This window comes from Equus caballus, chromosome 11 (assembly GCF_041296265.1).
Source record: "Equus caballus isolate H_3958 breed thoroughbred chromosome 11, TB-T2T, whole genome shotgun sequence".
Classification (NCBI taxonomy): domain Eukaryota; kingdom Metazoa; phylum Chordata; class Mammalia; order Perissodactyla; family Equidae; genus Equus; species Equus caballus.
This window is the reverse complement of record NC_091694.1, coordinates 327,026-343,684: the sequence shown is the minus strand read 5'-3', so window position 1 is coordinate 343,684 and position 16,659 is coordinate 327,026. Positions and strand designations below refer to the sequence as shown.

Here is a 16,659-nt window from a genome sequence, read left to right as displayed (position 1 = left end):
TGAGAAAAACCACTAAAGCTGTTTTCACTTTAGTGTAACAGGAATGGTGGGTGCAGAGGCCGCACTCTTTCCGTATTATGTGTGGGCAGTTCAAGAAGACTTTTGTGTAGGCACTTTAGGAGGAGCGTGAGTGTCTTGCTGGGAAGTACAGGGGGCTGTCCCAGGTGGGTGGGGGGTGGGGGTGGGGGGAGGGCGGGTCCTGGGTGTGGTTCCGATGGTGGGCATGGCCATACTCTGCCCCTCCTCACTGAGGCGCTGCCCCTCAGGGTGGGCCTCTCCTGCTGGGCTCCCCATGCAGACGTCGGGCCATGCATGGTGAGGCTGCCAGCCAGAAGCTCAGGGTCCTGGTATTTGATCCCATGTTTCCGGTTTCCTGTGCAACGGGCGGGTCTGTAACCTCTTGGTTACATTGGACTGTATCTCTGCCGTGGAAGTGTAATCATTTCTCGATTTAAAAATGGACACTGGGTTATTCATAGTCAGGTGCTTACCAGAGCTTCCAGCACTGCAGCTAGTCCAGGAACCATCCTGCTGGGGATAATAAGCAGTACTTTCTCTGCTGACAGCGTGAGCTCCTGCTCTTGGTCTGACTCGGTCCCAACCCATGGTGGACCCCCGGGCACTCACCTGTCTGGCCCCTGGCAGACCCCAGGATGGTCACCTGTCTGACCCATGGTGGAACCCCCAGTGCTCACCTGTGATAGGAGTGCTTCTTCCATCCTTGGAGACCCTTTTTCTCCCATGTGAGCATACTGCGCCGTGGTCCTCGTCTCAGGCAGGTGCCTAATGCTCTGCCACAGCTCCTGGTCACTTGTAGGTGTCGATGACCTCGCTAGCCCACGAGTCCTCTGAATCGCTACTCGTCCCTGGGGATTCGTGTTGGGGTCTGTAGCTGAGGAGATGCCCAGGGCTTGCTCGAGGGCTGGCTGGATAGCAGCACTGAGGCATGTGGAGTGGGCGGGGGTGCTGGGAGGGGGCTTGCTGCTGGACGTGCAGGACTCAGACACAGCAGGGTAGGTGCTGTGACAGGCACTTTTGGAGAAATGACATTGAATTTATCCTTTTTCTTCCTAGTGTGCGTTTTAATAGAAAACTTGTCCCTTTCCAAAATGCCCTTCAGAGGTGATGCTGTAATCGGTAAGTGTTTTTCTTGTTCAGTAACTCACCTTGCAGCATTTTCTTCCAGAACTACTTCCAATTAAAAAGTAAAAATGAATCTGTTAGGATAGATGATAAAGTCTCATGATATTAAATACCTTGTTTTGAAATTACTACACGAACCCAATGTAAATCATGAGCGTCTGTCACACTCTTCCCTCCTCAAAAAAAAGAGAATCTTTCCCTTCCTTCCTCAGACCTCCTAGCTGTGCCTCTGCCCGTCACAGCCGCGCCCAGTGCTGGACGTTGTTGTCTGTTCCTCTCCCGATGGACAGTGCAGGCCCGAGTGGCATAGATGCTCACGGGACTAGAGCAGCATTGGCAGCAGGCGCCAAGGCCTCGCAGGCAGGACGTGCGAGAACCAGCTCTCGCGGCAGCGGCTGGGCCCCCATGCAGGCCCAGAGCCCCTCCGTGTTCTGTGGCAGCTGGCCACAGTGAGGCAGTAAGAAAGGGGCCTAGGTCACCTTCACCACTGGCTGTCTTTGCTCTGCAGCCTTAGAAGTCTGGTGACTGAAAAAAAAATAAAAACTGGATAGACTGAGCATTTGTTGCCACGTGTTGGGTATAATTGAGTTGACTGCTGGGTTCTTATTGTTGGGCCCTGGGCAGTGTCTGAGGGGCAGGTACAGGAGAAGACCACCTGAGGCTTGCAGGTGCAGTAAAAGAACAAAGGTTGTCCCGTGTAACAGTTTTGGCATTTCAATGGCCCAGAGAAGACTTGCTCCCTTTAGACTGCGAGGCCTTCAGAATGCTGGACGCCCTGGGGAGGGTTCGCTGTAGGTTTCCTCCAGACTTTGATTTAAGAGGCAGAAGGAGATCTGTTTGTTGATGTTTGTAATTTCATCTAAATATTCTTAATCGAGTAAATAAATTTCTTTGTCTCTTTAACAGATGGTTGGCAGTGGCTGATAAATGACACTCTGAGGAATCTCCATCTTATTTCAAGTCATTCTAAACAACAGATTAAGGTGCGGGAAGCACGATTTCTCCAACTGTTGCATTACAGAAAGTGATGTTAATTATTGTGTTTAGTGTTTGTTTGAAAGGACTAGTGTGATAACTGGTAAATGGCATATTTAGAGTTCTATATGGCATTGTCTGTGTAATTATAATCAAGGAAACAAATGCAGCTGTTGGTGACCAGAATATTTAAAATTTTTAGTAGTATTTCTGGTTTTATCATATTAACCTTCGGAGCTATTTTTATATATATTGATAGTAACTATTTGGTTAGTTGAATTTGTGCAGTGTCCTGTCGAGCTGTAGGATTTTAGGGAGGGATCTTCACACCTGATGCTCATGTGCAGATGAGAACCCACAGTCCAAGATCGGCCCGCGGATCAGTGTCGGTCATTTTGAGCAAGCAAGAGAGTGTGTGTGGCCGAGTGCCACTGCTGTCTTGTTCCAGGACAGGGGGCCCTCAGACCAGCACACCTGTAACACTCAACCCCTTCCAGAGATGAGAGCTTGGGTGTTGATGACAGCTAGGCTTTGACACTGAGGATGGAGAAACGAAATACATACTGGTCTCCTTTATAACTCTCCAGCCTCCTGTGTCTCTTAGCATTTCTGCTGGGTTGATAGGATGCGTCTTCAACGTCCTTTTTTTTTAAGTGACTTTATCATTCTGTTGAATCCGAGTACAGTTTCACTAGTTGAATGTGAGTGCCTCATGATCAGGGCTTCAAAATTTCCTTTTTAAGACATATCCATCATTGATTCACACTGGCAGTGGCCATGGTGCAGTGCTCTAATTGGTACCAGTGACATCTGGTGTGATGCTCCATTCTGTGGGCCCTCCCCGTGCTCACAGCCCCACACTGCCAGCCCAGCACCCCTCCCGCGCCTGCTGCCTTGGCCTCAGCTCCCTGATTTGGGGTAGCAGTAGAAGGAACACAGGAGCCCAGCGGGTCTGCTGTTGCTGTCTGTGTGGTCACGCGAGGCCCATGCCAAGCTCTGGCTCCTCCTCTGTGGGCAGCAGAGGTTTGAGGAGAGGGCCTGTGCGGCCCCGTATGCCACGTGAGCTCAGTGGCTACCATCATGTTGGCTCCCCACACTCTCCTCAGCTCTCCTCCATCCTGCTCTGCGGCTCCTGGGGCTCCTGGTGGCCCGCGGGATTGGCGCCTGAGGAACTCACAGCCCCTCCTCCTCGTCCAGCCCCTTCCCGTTCCCACTGCCCCTGAACTCCTGACTCCTCTAAATGAGGCCTGTACACGGCTCGCCTAGAGTCCTTGCCCACGTTACTTCAGGTGTGTAACACACTTTATCCTTCATTCTGCTGGGAAAGAAAACATGCTCCATTTTGTGATTAACTATTCACGTTAGAAGATGTGGGATTGTATTGTGTGGAAGAAACAATCAAGGTCTCTGTTCGATTTACTAGCACGGCCCCCTCACATTCTGCCTTGCTTTAGGATGCGGCTGTCTTGGCCCTGGCCGCTCTCTGCAGTGAGTACTACACGAAGGAGCCTGGGGAGGTGGACCCCGCCCGGCAGGGTGAGTGGATGTGGAGCAGTGGACCCTCAGACCCTCCAGGAAGCTTGGGTGCGCAGGGTGGGGGTTTCTGCCACTCCCTCCTGCGGCAGTGTGGATGGGGTCTGGGGAGGGAGAGTGCTGGGCAGGTGAGTGCAGCCCAGGGCCCGAGCCGGGTGGTCAGCAGAGACAAGGATGGGCGGTGGGCAGTGGACACGGAGGTGGGGGCTGTGGGGCTGCGTTGTGGCGTCGCGCCCTCGGCCTGTCCTCTCGCGTGCTCCAGCTGTGCAGAGCTTCTCTTTTGCTCTGAACAAGTGGCTTCGCTAGGCCGTGTCCTGCATAGGCTGCACCACGTCAGCCTTTCCTGGACATGGTGCTGCTGTTAATTATGTAAAATCAACTTAGTTTTTAGCAGTGTTTGCTTAAATTAGGTTTTTAAGTGAACTTCCCCGTTTTGTGCATGGGTGCTCTGGTCACACTTGAGGGCTCCTTGTCTTTCCCCGTGTAGACCCTTCCCCGTCCCACGTGTTTCTGCCCCCTTTGTCCCCTGTGTTCCTGGTGTCTGTTCTCCAGCTCCTTCACTTCTGTTGTCGTGGTGACTCTTTTCTGACCCTTGTTCCCTAGGTCTGTCAGCTCAGAAGTGTCTGCTTCTGTCTCACCAGGTCCTCCTGCTTCCAGGAGGAACTTAGAGTCTCCCTGGAGTCTTTATTCATGTCAGTGATTACGTCATGGGCTTTTATGTTTTATGGTAAAATGTGCTTTCAGAATTTTCCTAGCCACTATGGCCGCGTTTTCCTGGTGAGTGTCCTTCACGTGTTAACACATTTTGCTCTTTTCCTCTTTACGAAAACAGTGTCCGTGCAGCTGCCTTGCTGCGTCGATTGGGTTTCCGGCATCACCTCTATCTGGAGTTTATCTGATACACCATATGATACTGTTTGTAGGGTCTAGTTCATTAGCATCATTTTTTATATTAAAACGCTTCACATTCACATGTTAGGTTGCCCTGGGGGTTCCTTCATATCATTTTACAGAACACATATTACAGTTGTTTCAAAAGTATACCAGAGACTGGCCCGGTGGCATAGAGGTTAAGTTTGTGCGCTCCGCTTCAGTGGCCCAGGGTTCGCAGGTTCAGATCCCGGGTGTGGACCTATACACAGCTCATCAAGCCATGCAGTGGCAGCATCCCACATACAAATACAAAATAGAGGAAGACTGGCACAGATCTTGGCTCAGGGACGATCTTCCTCACCAAAAAAAGAAAAAATATATATATATATATATACATGAAACACTATTTTAAATAAGGGTATAGAAATGTGTGCAATAGTCTAAATCTACTTTGTGATTTTTTTCAAAAATAAGAAAACATTCTGTAATTTCATCTTCTGACAGACTTTCTGACGAGGATTATTTTAGGCTGGTTACTTTGAGAAGGGGGCTCTGAGGAATGGAATTTGCTTGCCCTTTGATGAGAGACATTTGCATTTGTGAAGGAAGTCTCCATCTGTGGGGAATGTCTTCCTCTCTGCACCAGGAGGAATCGGGGATGACCTTATCTCTGGAAACTCTTGATGGGGAAGTCAAGAACTTAAGTTGTTCACTGTCTGGCAACCTCATGTAACTGACCCCCCCCCCCCCCCAACATCCTCCTTTGTCTTTAGCTGAAGATAATATTTAAGCTGTGGCTTCTGCCATTTACTTAACCCGGTTTGATTCTTATCTAAAAGTTATAGGACCACCCAATACCCAGACCCTACAGCACTGATACCATTTTAACAACTCTTTTTACATATTCTTTCCTTTGTCTTGTAAAGAGATAACTCACATACCTATGCCTTAAATTTAGCCCTACCCTCAACTCATTTTTTGCAGCAGCAGCTCTTTACTGCCTGTGGGTCCTGTCCCCATGCTATTCCACATTATTCTCTAAATAAAAGAGCAGTACTGCCAGACCTTGAGAGTCCAAGAAATCTTTCTTTCGACTCCTTGGCTCACCGACCCCGCATCATTTCCACATTAGTGTTGTTTTACTGTATCCCTTTACTAACGTGGGTAGTATTACATAAAGAGACAGTGACCTTATTTTGTATTTGGTCTATTTTTAACATTGGGATGATAAGGTCGTGTTTTACTTTTTGCCTAAGAAGAGAGGACCACATCATATCACTCTGAATATAAAAAAACAGATTCTGAAATTAACCTTTGACATGTTGAGACTCAGTGAATTGTGAAGAGGATGGAGGTGACTTCTCCTGCTGCCACTGACGTGTATCATCGTGCGTTCCACCCAGGATATCATGCTAGTGCATGTGCACGTGGACTCCAGCTTTATTGTTTTCTATCCTAATATTTGAGGGTCTGAGGAGCACACTATTGAGGTTTTCATGGACGTGTGTTGAAAAGTCATGGTTGGTTGAAGTTTAAGCACTCACAGCAAACGTCTTTCGTGACAGCAGGTGGGACTCATCAGCGCTGTCGGCCTCCCTTCGCCTCCCGAGCTGCGTTTTGAAGGCAGATCTGGCAGTTCCACTTCCCTCCTCACAGTCCCACGATCCCGCCCTGAGCCCTGAGCCCGCTCCCCTCTCTCAGCCTCTGCTCCGGTTCCTGACTCGCTTCTCCCTCTCAGGACTCTCCTGCAGCCCATCTCCCTGCCCTATGCCCCTTTTCCTGACTCATCGAGGGCATCCCCATGGAGCAGCCTGTGAGCCCGTGGTGTCAGCTTGGAGCTGCGTCTGCTCCTGGGCTTTGAGCAGTACTCTGGTCTCTGAGGAGATGGGACGCATCGTCTGCCCAATAAGCATGTGTGTTCTCAGTGAATAAAAATGAAAATTATCGTTATATTGACCATTCTTGAAACCCTCTTAGATTTGATTTCCTAAGAGTGAAATCATGTGTTAAAATTACTTATGAAAACCTCAAAACCACTAATAAAAATTCTTAAGCCTGTTTTGAGTTATCCCATTTTGAAACTACATCTGCTTTAGAAGCCTCAAATGGTCCTCCATCCTTTCTTCCAGCATTTTTGCTTGTGTTTCTGGAATACGCGTGACGAGCATGTGTCGTCAGTAACCAACAGTGTTGCTTCTTTGCAGAGGAGCTGATAACGCAGTATCTTGCTGAACTTCGGAGCCCAGAGGAAATGACCCGCTGTGGCTTCTCGCTGGCCTTGGGCGCCCTTCCCGGCTTCCTTCTGAGGGGCAGGCTCCAACAGGTACGGCTGAGCTGGGCTGCAAGAGCGGCATCCCGGTGCAGGGTCATGGGTTAGGTCTGGGTGGTGTTGTGTGAGCCCACACATGGGGCAGGAGGTGGTCAGATGGTCAACAAATCCAGAGTTTGTGGTTGGGGAGGAATTCCGGAAAAGCAGCCCCTGTGGCCCCAAGAAAGGGAATAGGGACCAACCAAAGGAACGGGGGACCTCCTCGTTAACATCCTCCTGTGAAAGGAGAGACCCTGAAAAGCTAAATTCCAGTTTGTGGAAGGGATCTGTGTTTGAGGGAGAGACCCTCCCTGCCTCTGTGGCACACGTTTTTGCCTTGACACGTTTGTGGTCCATTGTCCAGTGTCATCTTCATCAGAAACGAATGTCTCTGTCCTCGTCTGGAGACGCGGCCCTGCCCTGTAGCCACGATTGAAGGGTGCTGGGTCTGTGCAGAGGCCTCGCCCCTAATGCCCCTTACACCCCAGGAATTCCTCCTTGGGAAATACGTCCCATCCCTGAGGGTAGTTGTCCCAGGACCCGCCTCTACATGGCCTTCCCCTCTCCCCAGCCTCTGGCAGGCCGGGCGTCTGGCAGGGCTCTGAGCCTCTGTCACAGCCCGAGGAGGTCTCTGCATGCCCTCAGGAGGACAGATGACCACTGGTGTCCTGCTTCCTGTGGCTGCTGAGCCTTACCCTCATGCTGGTGCCTGGGGCGCAGAGTGGAGGAGCAGAGCTCTGCTTGGGCAGAAACGCCGTGGGCCTGTGGTCTTGGGATTCGGACTTGGAGCAGGCGCACCGCAGAGCGCACTGGAGTCAAGGCCACTGGACACAGAGCTCCCCTCCTGTCCTCGGGCTTTGCCTGGGCCCCTGCCAGCCCCACTCTCTCCAGTCTCGAAAGACTGGAGGATGTTTCCTCTGTTGCCAGCTCCCTGTGAAGGCTGATAGCAGAAGGTGTGGGCTTGCTTGCGTCTCCTCTCGCCCGTCTTGCCTGCACCCGAGGCTGCTCTTAGGCCCTCACCCCTGGGGATGCTGTTCGCTGTCTGCACAGCCCCTCCTCTGGGAACCGCGTGCGCCCCCTGCCCCCCTTCTGCCTCCTGCTTGGCCCCCCTTGGTCTCCTTGGGTCTCCCCTGCGACATGGCTGCCTTGAGCATTGCTGTCCTTGGCTTGTCTCCTTTCAGGGTGATCTGTCACCCTCCTGACACCCTGACTTGGGTCCTAAGCTCCCAGGAGAGTGGGTGCCTGTGGCCCTACCCTGGAGTCCCCGCCGGCCTCTGTCCACCACACTCTCACGCTCCCCTTTCCCTCGACTGAAGTGTCACTTACAGTCCTGCCACCCTGCCTCCCAGGTGCCCATCGCTTGTGTCACCGCCTCCTGCCTGAGACACCTTGGGACCCGTGGCAAGGATAAACTTACATACTAACGAGTTGGGGACAGACTGTCTAAGACGCACTGTTGGACTTAGCCAGCTGAGACATGGGGCTGTTAGAATGGAATTGGCCCTTCGAGGAGTAGCAGACAGACTCCAGGGGCCAGCGTTCCCTCTGCCAGACCCTCCAGCCTTCAGCAGCGGGGTAGGGGGTGCCACTGGTGGTGGGGGGCACAGTCTTGCCAAGGATGAGGCATCATCTGTGGAGATGACCTGGCTGCAGGAGCCTAACAGTGGAAGTGCTGGGGTGACCCCCCTGTGCTGTGCATTCCTCCTGGGCTGCACCAGGTGTGTGGCCCGCACGGACAGCCGCCAGGCTTGCGGCTCTGCGTCTGGGAGCAGCTCCACCTGTGTGGTCAGTGAGTCTCTCACAGGGTTGACGGTTCTGCTGACGACTCGTCATTGCTCTTCAGGTTCTAGCTGGTTTAAGCGCCGTCACCCACATTTCTCCCGAGGATGTCAGCTTTGCCGAGTCCCGGCGGGATGCCTTGAAGGCGATTTCGAGGTGAGTCCCACTGGTTTTCCTCCCAAACTCATCCTCCCAAAGCCAGCAGCTGCAGGCCGAGGAATGTTCATGGTCGGTTTGTGTTAGAAGCCCAGTCTCAGGGGATGAATCCACTTGGAAGTTAAGGGTGTTTTTTGTTTTCTAGTTTCTTCTCTTTTCAGAGAGTTGTCAACATTTCCGGCTCACAGAGGCTCATTAACGGTTTCATTTGTGATAATTACAGTGACTATTAAACCTGTATTGTGATGACTTCTTTACTTTGGGGAATTGGGGAATGAGCTCCAGCTCCAGGAGTGACCCCGTCGGCGTGTGCTGACCTCTGAGATGTGTTGCAAATGTGCACACTTGGGACGCCCACTCCCGTCCCTCCTGCACAAGCACGTCCGAGGACCAGCCTGTGCAGCCCTGTGCTGCTCCCGACGTCACGTTACCCCCATCTGCCAGGATGGGAGGGTAGGGGACCAGACACAAGTGGCCTCCCTGTGCACCTTTTAAACTGGAGACACTAGAAAATGTGATTTCAGAGAAGAGCGTCATTCGCGTGTGTCTGCACAGAAGGAGCCCTGGAAGTCCCAACCCCCTCCGAGGCCCCCGTCCAGTTCCGAGTGTCCTGTCAGCAAGACACGTCAGGCTGCCAGGATGTGAAATACGGGACAGAGCGGATGGCTTCCTAGCCAGTCGCTCTGTTTCACACATTTGTAATTTCAGGGTCTGCCAGACTGTCGGTGTGAAAGCAGGAGGGAGCCCGGATGAAGTTGTGTGTGAAGAGAATGTTGCCCAGATTTTCCGCACGCTGCTGGACTGTCTGAGGGATTACACCACTGATAGCCGCGGGGACGTGGGGGCGTGGTAAGCGTGTTCCCCAGTCCCACAGCCTGTCTCCCTCTGCGGCTCAGTGAGTGGTACCAGGGTGGAGCTGGGCGTTCCCTGCCTCTGCCCATGGCCCATGTCGTGTCGCTTCTCCCTGGGCGTAATCTGCTGCCGCTGTCCAGCCTGGGCCATTGTTCTCAGGACAGCAGGGCCTCTGGGGGCCCGGCCTCTGCTCCTTACTGGGAAAACATCCACTTCGTGTAATACAGACACGGTGCTGACTCCCTTGTCTAAGCCCAGTTCTGACCTAATGGAGTTCATGCAGCCAAGCCCAGCGCAGCCGTCCAGAGCGAGAGGTCGCATGCCATTCTGGAGAAGGGCTGAGATGGGCACTGGGCGGAAATTGTGCCAAGGCTGGTTTTCCAGGGACTCAGCTGCACGTAAGCAGAATCAGTCCTGCCCGACGGAGACCAGACTTCCAGTGCCCGGGTCTCACGGTCCAGGAGCACCCCTCCGTTGTGGCTTACCTGGGGGAGTCCTAGATAACTGCCAGCTGAGCTGACTGAGGCTGCTGACGAGGCTGTGCTCATGGCCCAAGACCGGCTTGTTCATTTCTTTCCTCTCACTGGGGGTTGTCTTCTGCTGTGAATAAGAGACCCAGTGGCTGTGTTGGAGGAGCCGAGAGAAACTCCACAGGGAGTGTTATACACGTTCTCTGTCACGGTCTCTGGGTTGTGATGAGGACGCCTGTCTGTGGGCAGAGCACAGAAAAAGATGTCACTCACATCGAGCAGAAATAGTTCATGTTTTAATTATGATGATGGGAAAAGAAGTTAAGCTTTATGTTAAAACTTCAAAGTAAAAAGAAATGGATGGGCGTGTTGTCCCACGTTTGGCAAGTTTTGACTCCTTTTTCTCTAGACATTTTCTCTGCCCATTATCTTTCTGACATCGTGTTACCCAGTAGGACTTCATGATGTCCCACACATCCTGGAGCCTACTCATTTATTCAAAGTGCCCTCTTCAGTTGTATAGATTCTATGAATTTATGTTCAGCTTCATTGGCTCTTTCCTTTATTCAGTCTCCACAATGCTATAAGGTTTCTCCAATAAAACCTTAATTTCATATTGTATCTTGTTGATAAATCCCCCGCTGGGTCTGTGTCTGCTGCCCCCCTGCCTCTTCACCATCAGGAGTGTCTCCTGCCCTGCCGGCTTCACTCCTTCCTCTGCTTGTCCCGATGCTGTTTGGGGCAGGGCCCTCACCGGGGCTTGCTGACCTCCCATGTGTCTGCAGAGACTCTGGGACTCATCAGGGTCTCATTGGAACCCCGGGGTCTGCCTGGACGGTGGCAGTGTGGGAGCGCTCTGGGGTGCCACGTACTTCCCGGCCCCGTGTCCCCAAGGAGGCCATCCTGAGGCCGCTTGCTGGCTCTCTGGGTGCGGCTGCAGTGCAGCCACCTGACCCCTTTGATGCCCCGCCTCTTGGGGTCTGTGTCGGTGACTACCGTCTGACCTCCACAAGGGCTTGCTCGTCTGCCCTGGACAGTGGGCCACTCTCCCTGATTCTTTGTGTGGCGTGTGGTCTTCGAGCGGGTCCTGGACACGGGGGCGGGGGGGGTTTGTTGTGGAGACCCTGGGCCTGTATCATTCTTGTGGAGGGGCTGGCTGGTGGCCTTCAGCAGCCAGGGGACCTGGTCTAACATTTACGGGGGTGCTTTCCGCCTTGCCCGATGTGGGTGGCCACTCATGTTCTGTCCAGTCGTCCGTGTCCTGGTGGAGACGTGGGCACTGCTCCCACACAGATGTGGGGTCCCCTCCTTGGGCATGCCCCTTGAGGGGACCCCTTTGCTCTTGGTGTCCCTAGTTGTCCCAGACTCTTCCTCGCAGTTCAGGGTAGAAGGACCGTGGGTTTCCACTGGGGTTTCTGTGCTGCTGTGCTGCCCTTGGAGCAGAGCAAACAAGAAACAGAAGAAGCCCCCAGCTGCCACTGCTCCAGCCCCGCCATCCCCAGGAGCTCAGGCTGTGCTGTGGCTGTGGCGTCGGTGAGGTGGCTCCTGGCCTCATGGGTTCGGAGAGTGTCCGGGTCTTCTCAGAGGCTCCAGTTCTCTGTGGACAGGCTCCATCGTCTTCACTTGTTTCCTCTCCTGTTCTTCAGTGTGTTCCTTGTGCTTGCTGTCAAGACTCTCAGTGCTCTCTCCAACGTCGTGTCGTCCTGGGCCTGTCTGCTGTTGTCTGCTCTCTGTTTTTAGAACTTGATCTTTTTCTTTTTTAAATATTCCTTGTAATTTTTAACTGAATCCAGAAATTGTGGCTTCAAATTGCAGAGGCTGTGGGTCGTGGGATTTCCTCACAGCAGCAGCAAGCCCATGTTGTACGGGTGGTTGCTGTGAGCCCCCGATCTGAGGTCCCCCTTACTCCTGTCCACGCCCTAGGCTGCTGTGCCCATGGCCTGAGGAGGGGCCTCCTGGGTTTGGAGCCCAGGTTCTTCCTCCTGCACCTCTGTCCTCCCAGCTGCCGGAGATTTGGAACCTCACCCTGTGCTTGCCCATTAGGAGCTGGCAAGGCCCCTCCTCTATGTCTCCCTGCCCCCCAGCCTTCCCTGTGAGTGCTGGGCATCCATGGGAGCGCTCTGTTGTCCCTCCCCAACGCCCTGCCTGCTCCCTGGCCCCTCCCCACGGTTGTGTGTGTGTGTGTGTGGTGTCCTGAGCAGTGACTGGTCAGTGGCTGAGGCTGGTGTCTGAGCCCGTCCAGCCCCATCAGCCTGTGTCCAAGCAGCCCTGCCCCTGCAGGCCTCTCCCACCCGCTCCCGGGGCTGGGGCCTCTGTGTGTGCCCCGCCTCTCAGATCTGAGCAACACAGCTGTCTCCCTGGCATGCAGCTTTCACTCCTTGGTGGACGGTGGATGCCTGGGCCTGTGGGACCTGCTGGCCCTGGTGATGCGGGTGGTGCCTTTGGTCCTCGTGGTCCGGCTGTGCCCTGCCTAGGTGGGGTGCACTCTGTCCCAGGTTTAAGATGCTGCTTTCACTCTGGAGTCAGGCCAAGAATAGTGTGGTCTTGGGTTTTCTAATCGTATCAGTTTTGTTTGCTTTAATGTGAGCTGTCGTGGAGCAGACTTGTTCTGAGTGGGGGGACGTCGTGATCTGGACGGGACATGGGCAGCAGCACACCAGAGCTGCTCTGCGAACGGCTGTCCTGGGGAAAGCCAAAAAACCCTCTGTTTCTCTGCCAGGAGAAAGCTTTGCAGCGTGAGTGTATTGTGCTTTTAAAGGTCCGTGAAATATCAGTGCTGTTTCCCTGTGTACACTTGCAGCAGTGTGCTGGGACCTGCCGTCTCTCCTCGGGTGTCACACACGTCTTTGTGCTACGTAACCACACGAGAAAACACTCCCTCAGGGAGGCTCCCAGTTGCCTGAGTTGTTTCTTAGATGTTTCCCACTGAAGTGCGATTTTCTCAACCGCCATGATCTGAGTGTGGCGGACACGCCACGCGCTCCTGGGAGGAAGCCGGCTGCTCATCCCTCTTGTCTCTGCAGGGTCCGTGAGGCCGCCATGACCAGTCTGATGGACCTGACACTTCTGCTGGGGAGGGACCAGCCAGAGCTGCTCGAGGCCCAAGTGTGAGTGTGTCCTCCCCCGCGTAGAGGTCTCTGTCCCGGCCTCCCTTCCTGACCCCACAGCCCATGGCTCACAGTCAGGCCTCCCCCTCCCCAACCCACTCAGGCCTGTTGGAGGACAGCCAGCTTGGGGCGAGGCCAGGCCAGGAGCCGCTTCTCGGCTTAGGGCCCCTGTACCTGAGCACCTGCTCCCACGGGGACTGGCAATCCCACCTCGACGGTGCCCTGGACCAGGTCTCTCTCGGGCACAGTGCTTGCTCGAGGTCCATGCCCTCTGATGCCACGGTTGCTGACGCCTCTGTGGAGACCCCATCTCGTGTCCTTAGCCCCTCCCCGCCCCACTCAGTGCCCTCCTCCTGTCCCCGTCCTGCGCCTCCCCAGCCCCTGCTGCCCCATCACCACCCATCGCCCTGGAGGCCTGTCCGTCCTCACTGCTTCCACCTGACCTTGCATGTCAGACCAGCCAGGGAGTGGGGTCCCGACCTGCAGCCCTGGTGGCAGCTGTGCTGAGCTGAGCTGGCGGCCTATGCTCTTGGTTTGCAGCTGTGAGCGTGTCATGTGCTGCCTGGCCCAGCAGGCAAGCGAGAAGATCGACCGGGTCCGGGCACATGCTGCCCGCATGTTCATGGCACTGCTGCACGCCGACGGCCCTCCCATCCCGCACCTGCCCCACCGTGGAGACCTGCAGGAGCTCTTTCCCAGGTACAGAGGCCTGCATGCCCTGGTTCCCGGGGGTGGGGACGGTGGCCCCTCCAGCTTGCCTGCTTGCTCTCTTGCAGGTCTGACATGGCCTCCGTGAACTGGAACGCTCCATCCCAGGCTTTCCCTCGCATAACCCGGCTCCTGGGGCTACCCGCCTACCGCTACCACGTCCTGCTGGGGCTGGCTGTGTCCGTGGGAGGCTTGACGGAGTCCACGGTGAGGAAGCATCTGGTCTGACGTCTTTGGGGGAGCGGTTCTGCGTGGCGTCTGCCCGGAGGTGGGGCAGTGCGAGAGGTTCCGTGGGACGGCACTGACTGGTACTTTCTGGGTGGGAGCGAGGCTGTGGAGTGCGTGCTGGGAGGGCTGCTGTCTCCTTCCTTCTGCTGGTTCTCTCTCTCTTTGGGGGATTTTGCTTTGGGTTTGAGGGTCCAGCTCCTTCCCTTGGCCGTGTGCTCCCGAGCAGGATCCCGGAGGCATTTCCTCTGAGGAGGGTGGACTGGTATCTTCAGTGGGAAACTGAGGAGTGGGCTGGACTTCCCATTTAGGAAGATCTGACACACACGGAAGTGCAAGGATGTTACGATGGACTTGTGTGTCCCAGCACGTGGTGGCAGTGGTCTTGGTGTTGGCACTCTTGTCCCTGCTCCTACCATGTGACGTGCACAGTCCGTGTCATCAACAAATTTGACTTGGTCTGGCCACTAGCTGCTGCTTTGACCCTCCGTCCGGGTTTTTTTCTGGATAAGCTTTTGTTTGCTGTTTCGTTACCTTACTCTGTCATCACCGCTCTGCTCACTTGGCACCCCAGGTGCCCTCACACACTGTAAATGGGACCCTTCGAAAGGCGTCGTGTGCACATCAGCAGGGGAGTGTCTGCTTCTCCTTGGTCCTGCCCCCTCCCGGAATGTTCCTGCTGGAAGGCTGGCCCTTCCCTGGTTTCCATGGAGATGGCACCTGTTTAGATTTTTCCGGTGCCCACTGCTCCTTCCTGCTCTTTCCTTCAAGCCCCTCGGGGTGAACACCCCCAGTTTTCACTGACAGGTCCTTGTTCTCTGGAGGTGATTTGTGGGGGCAGAATTCTTGTCTGAGGATTTGGGGGTCCGCCAGTGCTCTGGTCCCTTGTCGCCAATGCAAGTGGCTGCTGTGCCGCATCGCTCCTACCCAGGTGGTCCTGCTTTTCCTCGCTGTCTTCACGGCCAGCTCTGCTCTTGTGTCCTGCAGTCTTACCCCAGAGGTCAGCACGGTCCTGTGGGGGCTGGTCACTTGCTCACTTCTGGAGAGCCCTTGCCTCCTCATGCTATGCCGCGTCTCCCCACGCGTCTCCTCTGTGCTCTCCTTTCCCTCCACGTTCCGTCTGTTCTGGGCTTCAGACTTTTCCGGTGCCTACAAGTTTCTGCAGCTTTGTTTAATCTGTTTTTGAGTTTTTGGTTTCAGCAGTTTTTTTATTATCAAACGTTTACTTTGTCCTGAAATCTGTCTGTCTCTCATGCTTTTTCATCGTAGGCTCGTCTTTGTAATTGCAGTTTTGCTTTAAAGATTAACAGGTGGTGTTCTCCTGTGCTGTGTCTGTGCCAGTGTCTGGTCTGAGGGCGTCTGCGTCTGTGCCCTCACTTCTAGGCATTCGCAGTGACTCGCCGCCTTGGGCATTCTCCTGGGCAATGGTGTTGGTATTAGTCTGGGAGAAGCTGCCTCCACACACAGAGGAGCTGTTGGTCCTGCTGCCGGTAGCTGTGCTCAGGCCCCCAGACCACTGGGCATGCTGCAGGGCTTGGTCAGAGCTGGAGTCTTGGACGTTCTTTCTCTTTCTTGCCAGCCGTTGCTGTGGGCCTCCAGCTCCGGGGACACCTGGACCCCCGCTGCTCCCTGGTCTTGGCTGCATCTGCGTCAGTGTGGGTCGCTCTGCATTGGGTCTGCACAGGCCCCGCTCCCATGCCGGCTCCCCTGCCTGTTTGTGTGGGGCCTGTGGGGGCATCTGAGCCCAGCAGAGCCTCAGATCTGCAGCTGTGTTTGGAATGCGCGGGTCTCACAGCTACTGGTCACTCTTGATGCCAGGCTCTGTGACCTCTCCCCATGGACAGTCTCCACCGCGGTTGGCTGAGGGGCTGTTCCGGCAAGTTTAGTGACAGCGAGTGAGAGTGTGGGTTGTGCCACCACCTTGAGAGAAGCATGTCCGCTCCAGGGGTTTGCACCATGGCTCCGCGCTCACACCCCATCTGTCCAGCCTTGGCAGGATCCTTAGTGTGTTGCTCTGTCTTCTGAGCTCGTGGCAGACCTTTGAGTCTGTCATCGGTGCCGGGCCGGGGCCGGCGCCAGGGGAGCGGGGTCTTGTCGCTGTTACGAGAAGCTTCTCCATCCTGCAGGTCCGGTACTCGACGCAGAGTCTCTTTGAGTACATGAAGGGGATTCAGCACGACCCGCAGGCCCTGGAGGGCTTTGGGGGGACCCTTCTGCAGGTCTTTGAGGACAACCTTCTCAATGACAGGTAAGTGGTGGTGCTCTTCATGATGGTCTCTCGGACCCCCGGTCTGCTTGGTTCTTGCCGGATTTTAAGGGACAGGTTGGGCACAGGTGAGGAACTGGACATGGCCAGGTGAGGGTGTGCCGAATCACAGGGGTCTCGGGCAGCCCGTCACCCCTGGCCCTCCCAGCCTGCATTTGAGCTGGTGGGATTAGGGTTTTGTACATTGGAAGTGAAGGTGCAGAGGCTGTGAGCCTGGAGAGGAGGGCGGCCCTCACCCGTGTGCTCCGCAAGGTGGGCGTCTCC

The 16,659-nt window shown here is 54.8% G+C and overlaps 2 protein-coding genes across 18 annotated transcripts in view; one reads left to right on the top strand and one right to left on the bottom strand.

Annotated features, from left to right (window-relative positions):
* Positions 1-16,659, top strand: part of TBCD (tubulin folding cofactor D) — a 190,981-nt gene that overhangs the window by 158,701 nt on the left and 15,621 nt on the right. For all 15 annotated transcript variants that reach the window (XM_023651679.2, XM_070226685.1, XM_070226683.1 and 12 more), the window contains 10 exons: positions 1,075-1,137; positions 2,050-2,126; positions 3,573-3,654; positions 6,729-6,847; positions 8,676-8,767; positions 9,476-9,616; positions 13,113-13,196; positions 13,737-13,895; positions 13,973-14,111; positions 16,256-16,377. In XM_023651679.2, the coding sequence (XP_023507447.2) occupies positions 1,075-1,137; positions 2,050-2,126; positions 3,573-3,654; positions 6,729-6,847; positions 8,676-8,767; positions 9,476-9,616; positions 13,113-13,196; positions 13,737-13,895; positions 13,973-14,111; positions 16,256-16,377 (1,078 nt within the window). The remainder of the gene's footprint in view (positions 1-1,074; positions 1,138-2,049; positions 2,127-3,572; positions 3,655-6,728; positions 6,848-8,675; positions 8,768-9,475; positions 9,617-13,112; positions 13,197-13,736; positions 13,896-13,972; positions 14,112-16,255; positions 16,378-16,659) is intronic.
* B3GNTL1 (UDP-GlcNAc:betaGal beta-1,3-N-acetylglucosaminyltransferase like 1) overlaps positions 9,004-16,659 on the bottom strand; it is a 154,582-nt gene continuing 146,926 nt past the window's right edge. For all 3 annotated transcript variants that reach the window (XM_070226714.1, XM_070226701.1, XM_070226723.1), the window contains one exon: positions 9,004-10,328. The gene's annotated coding sequence lies outside the window, so the exon portion shown is untranslated. The remainder of the gene's footprint in view (positions 10,329-16,659) is intronic.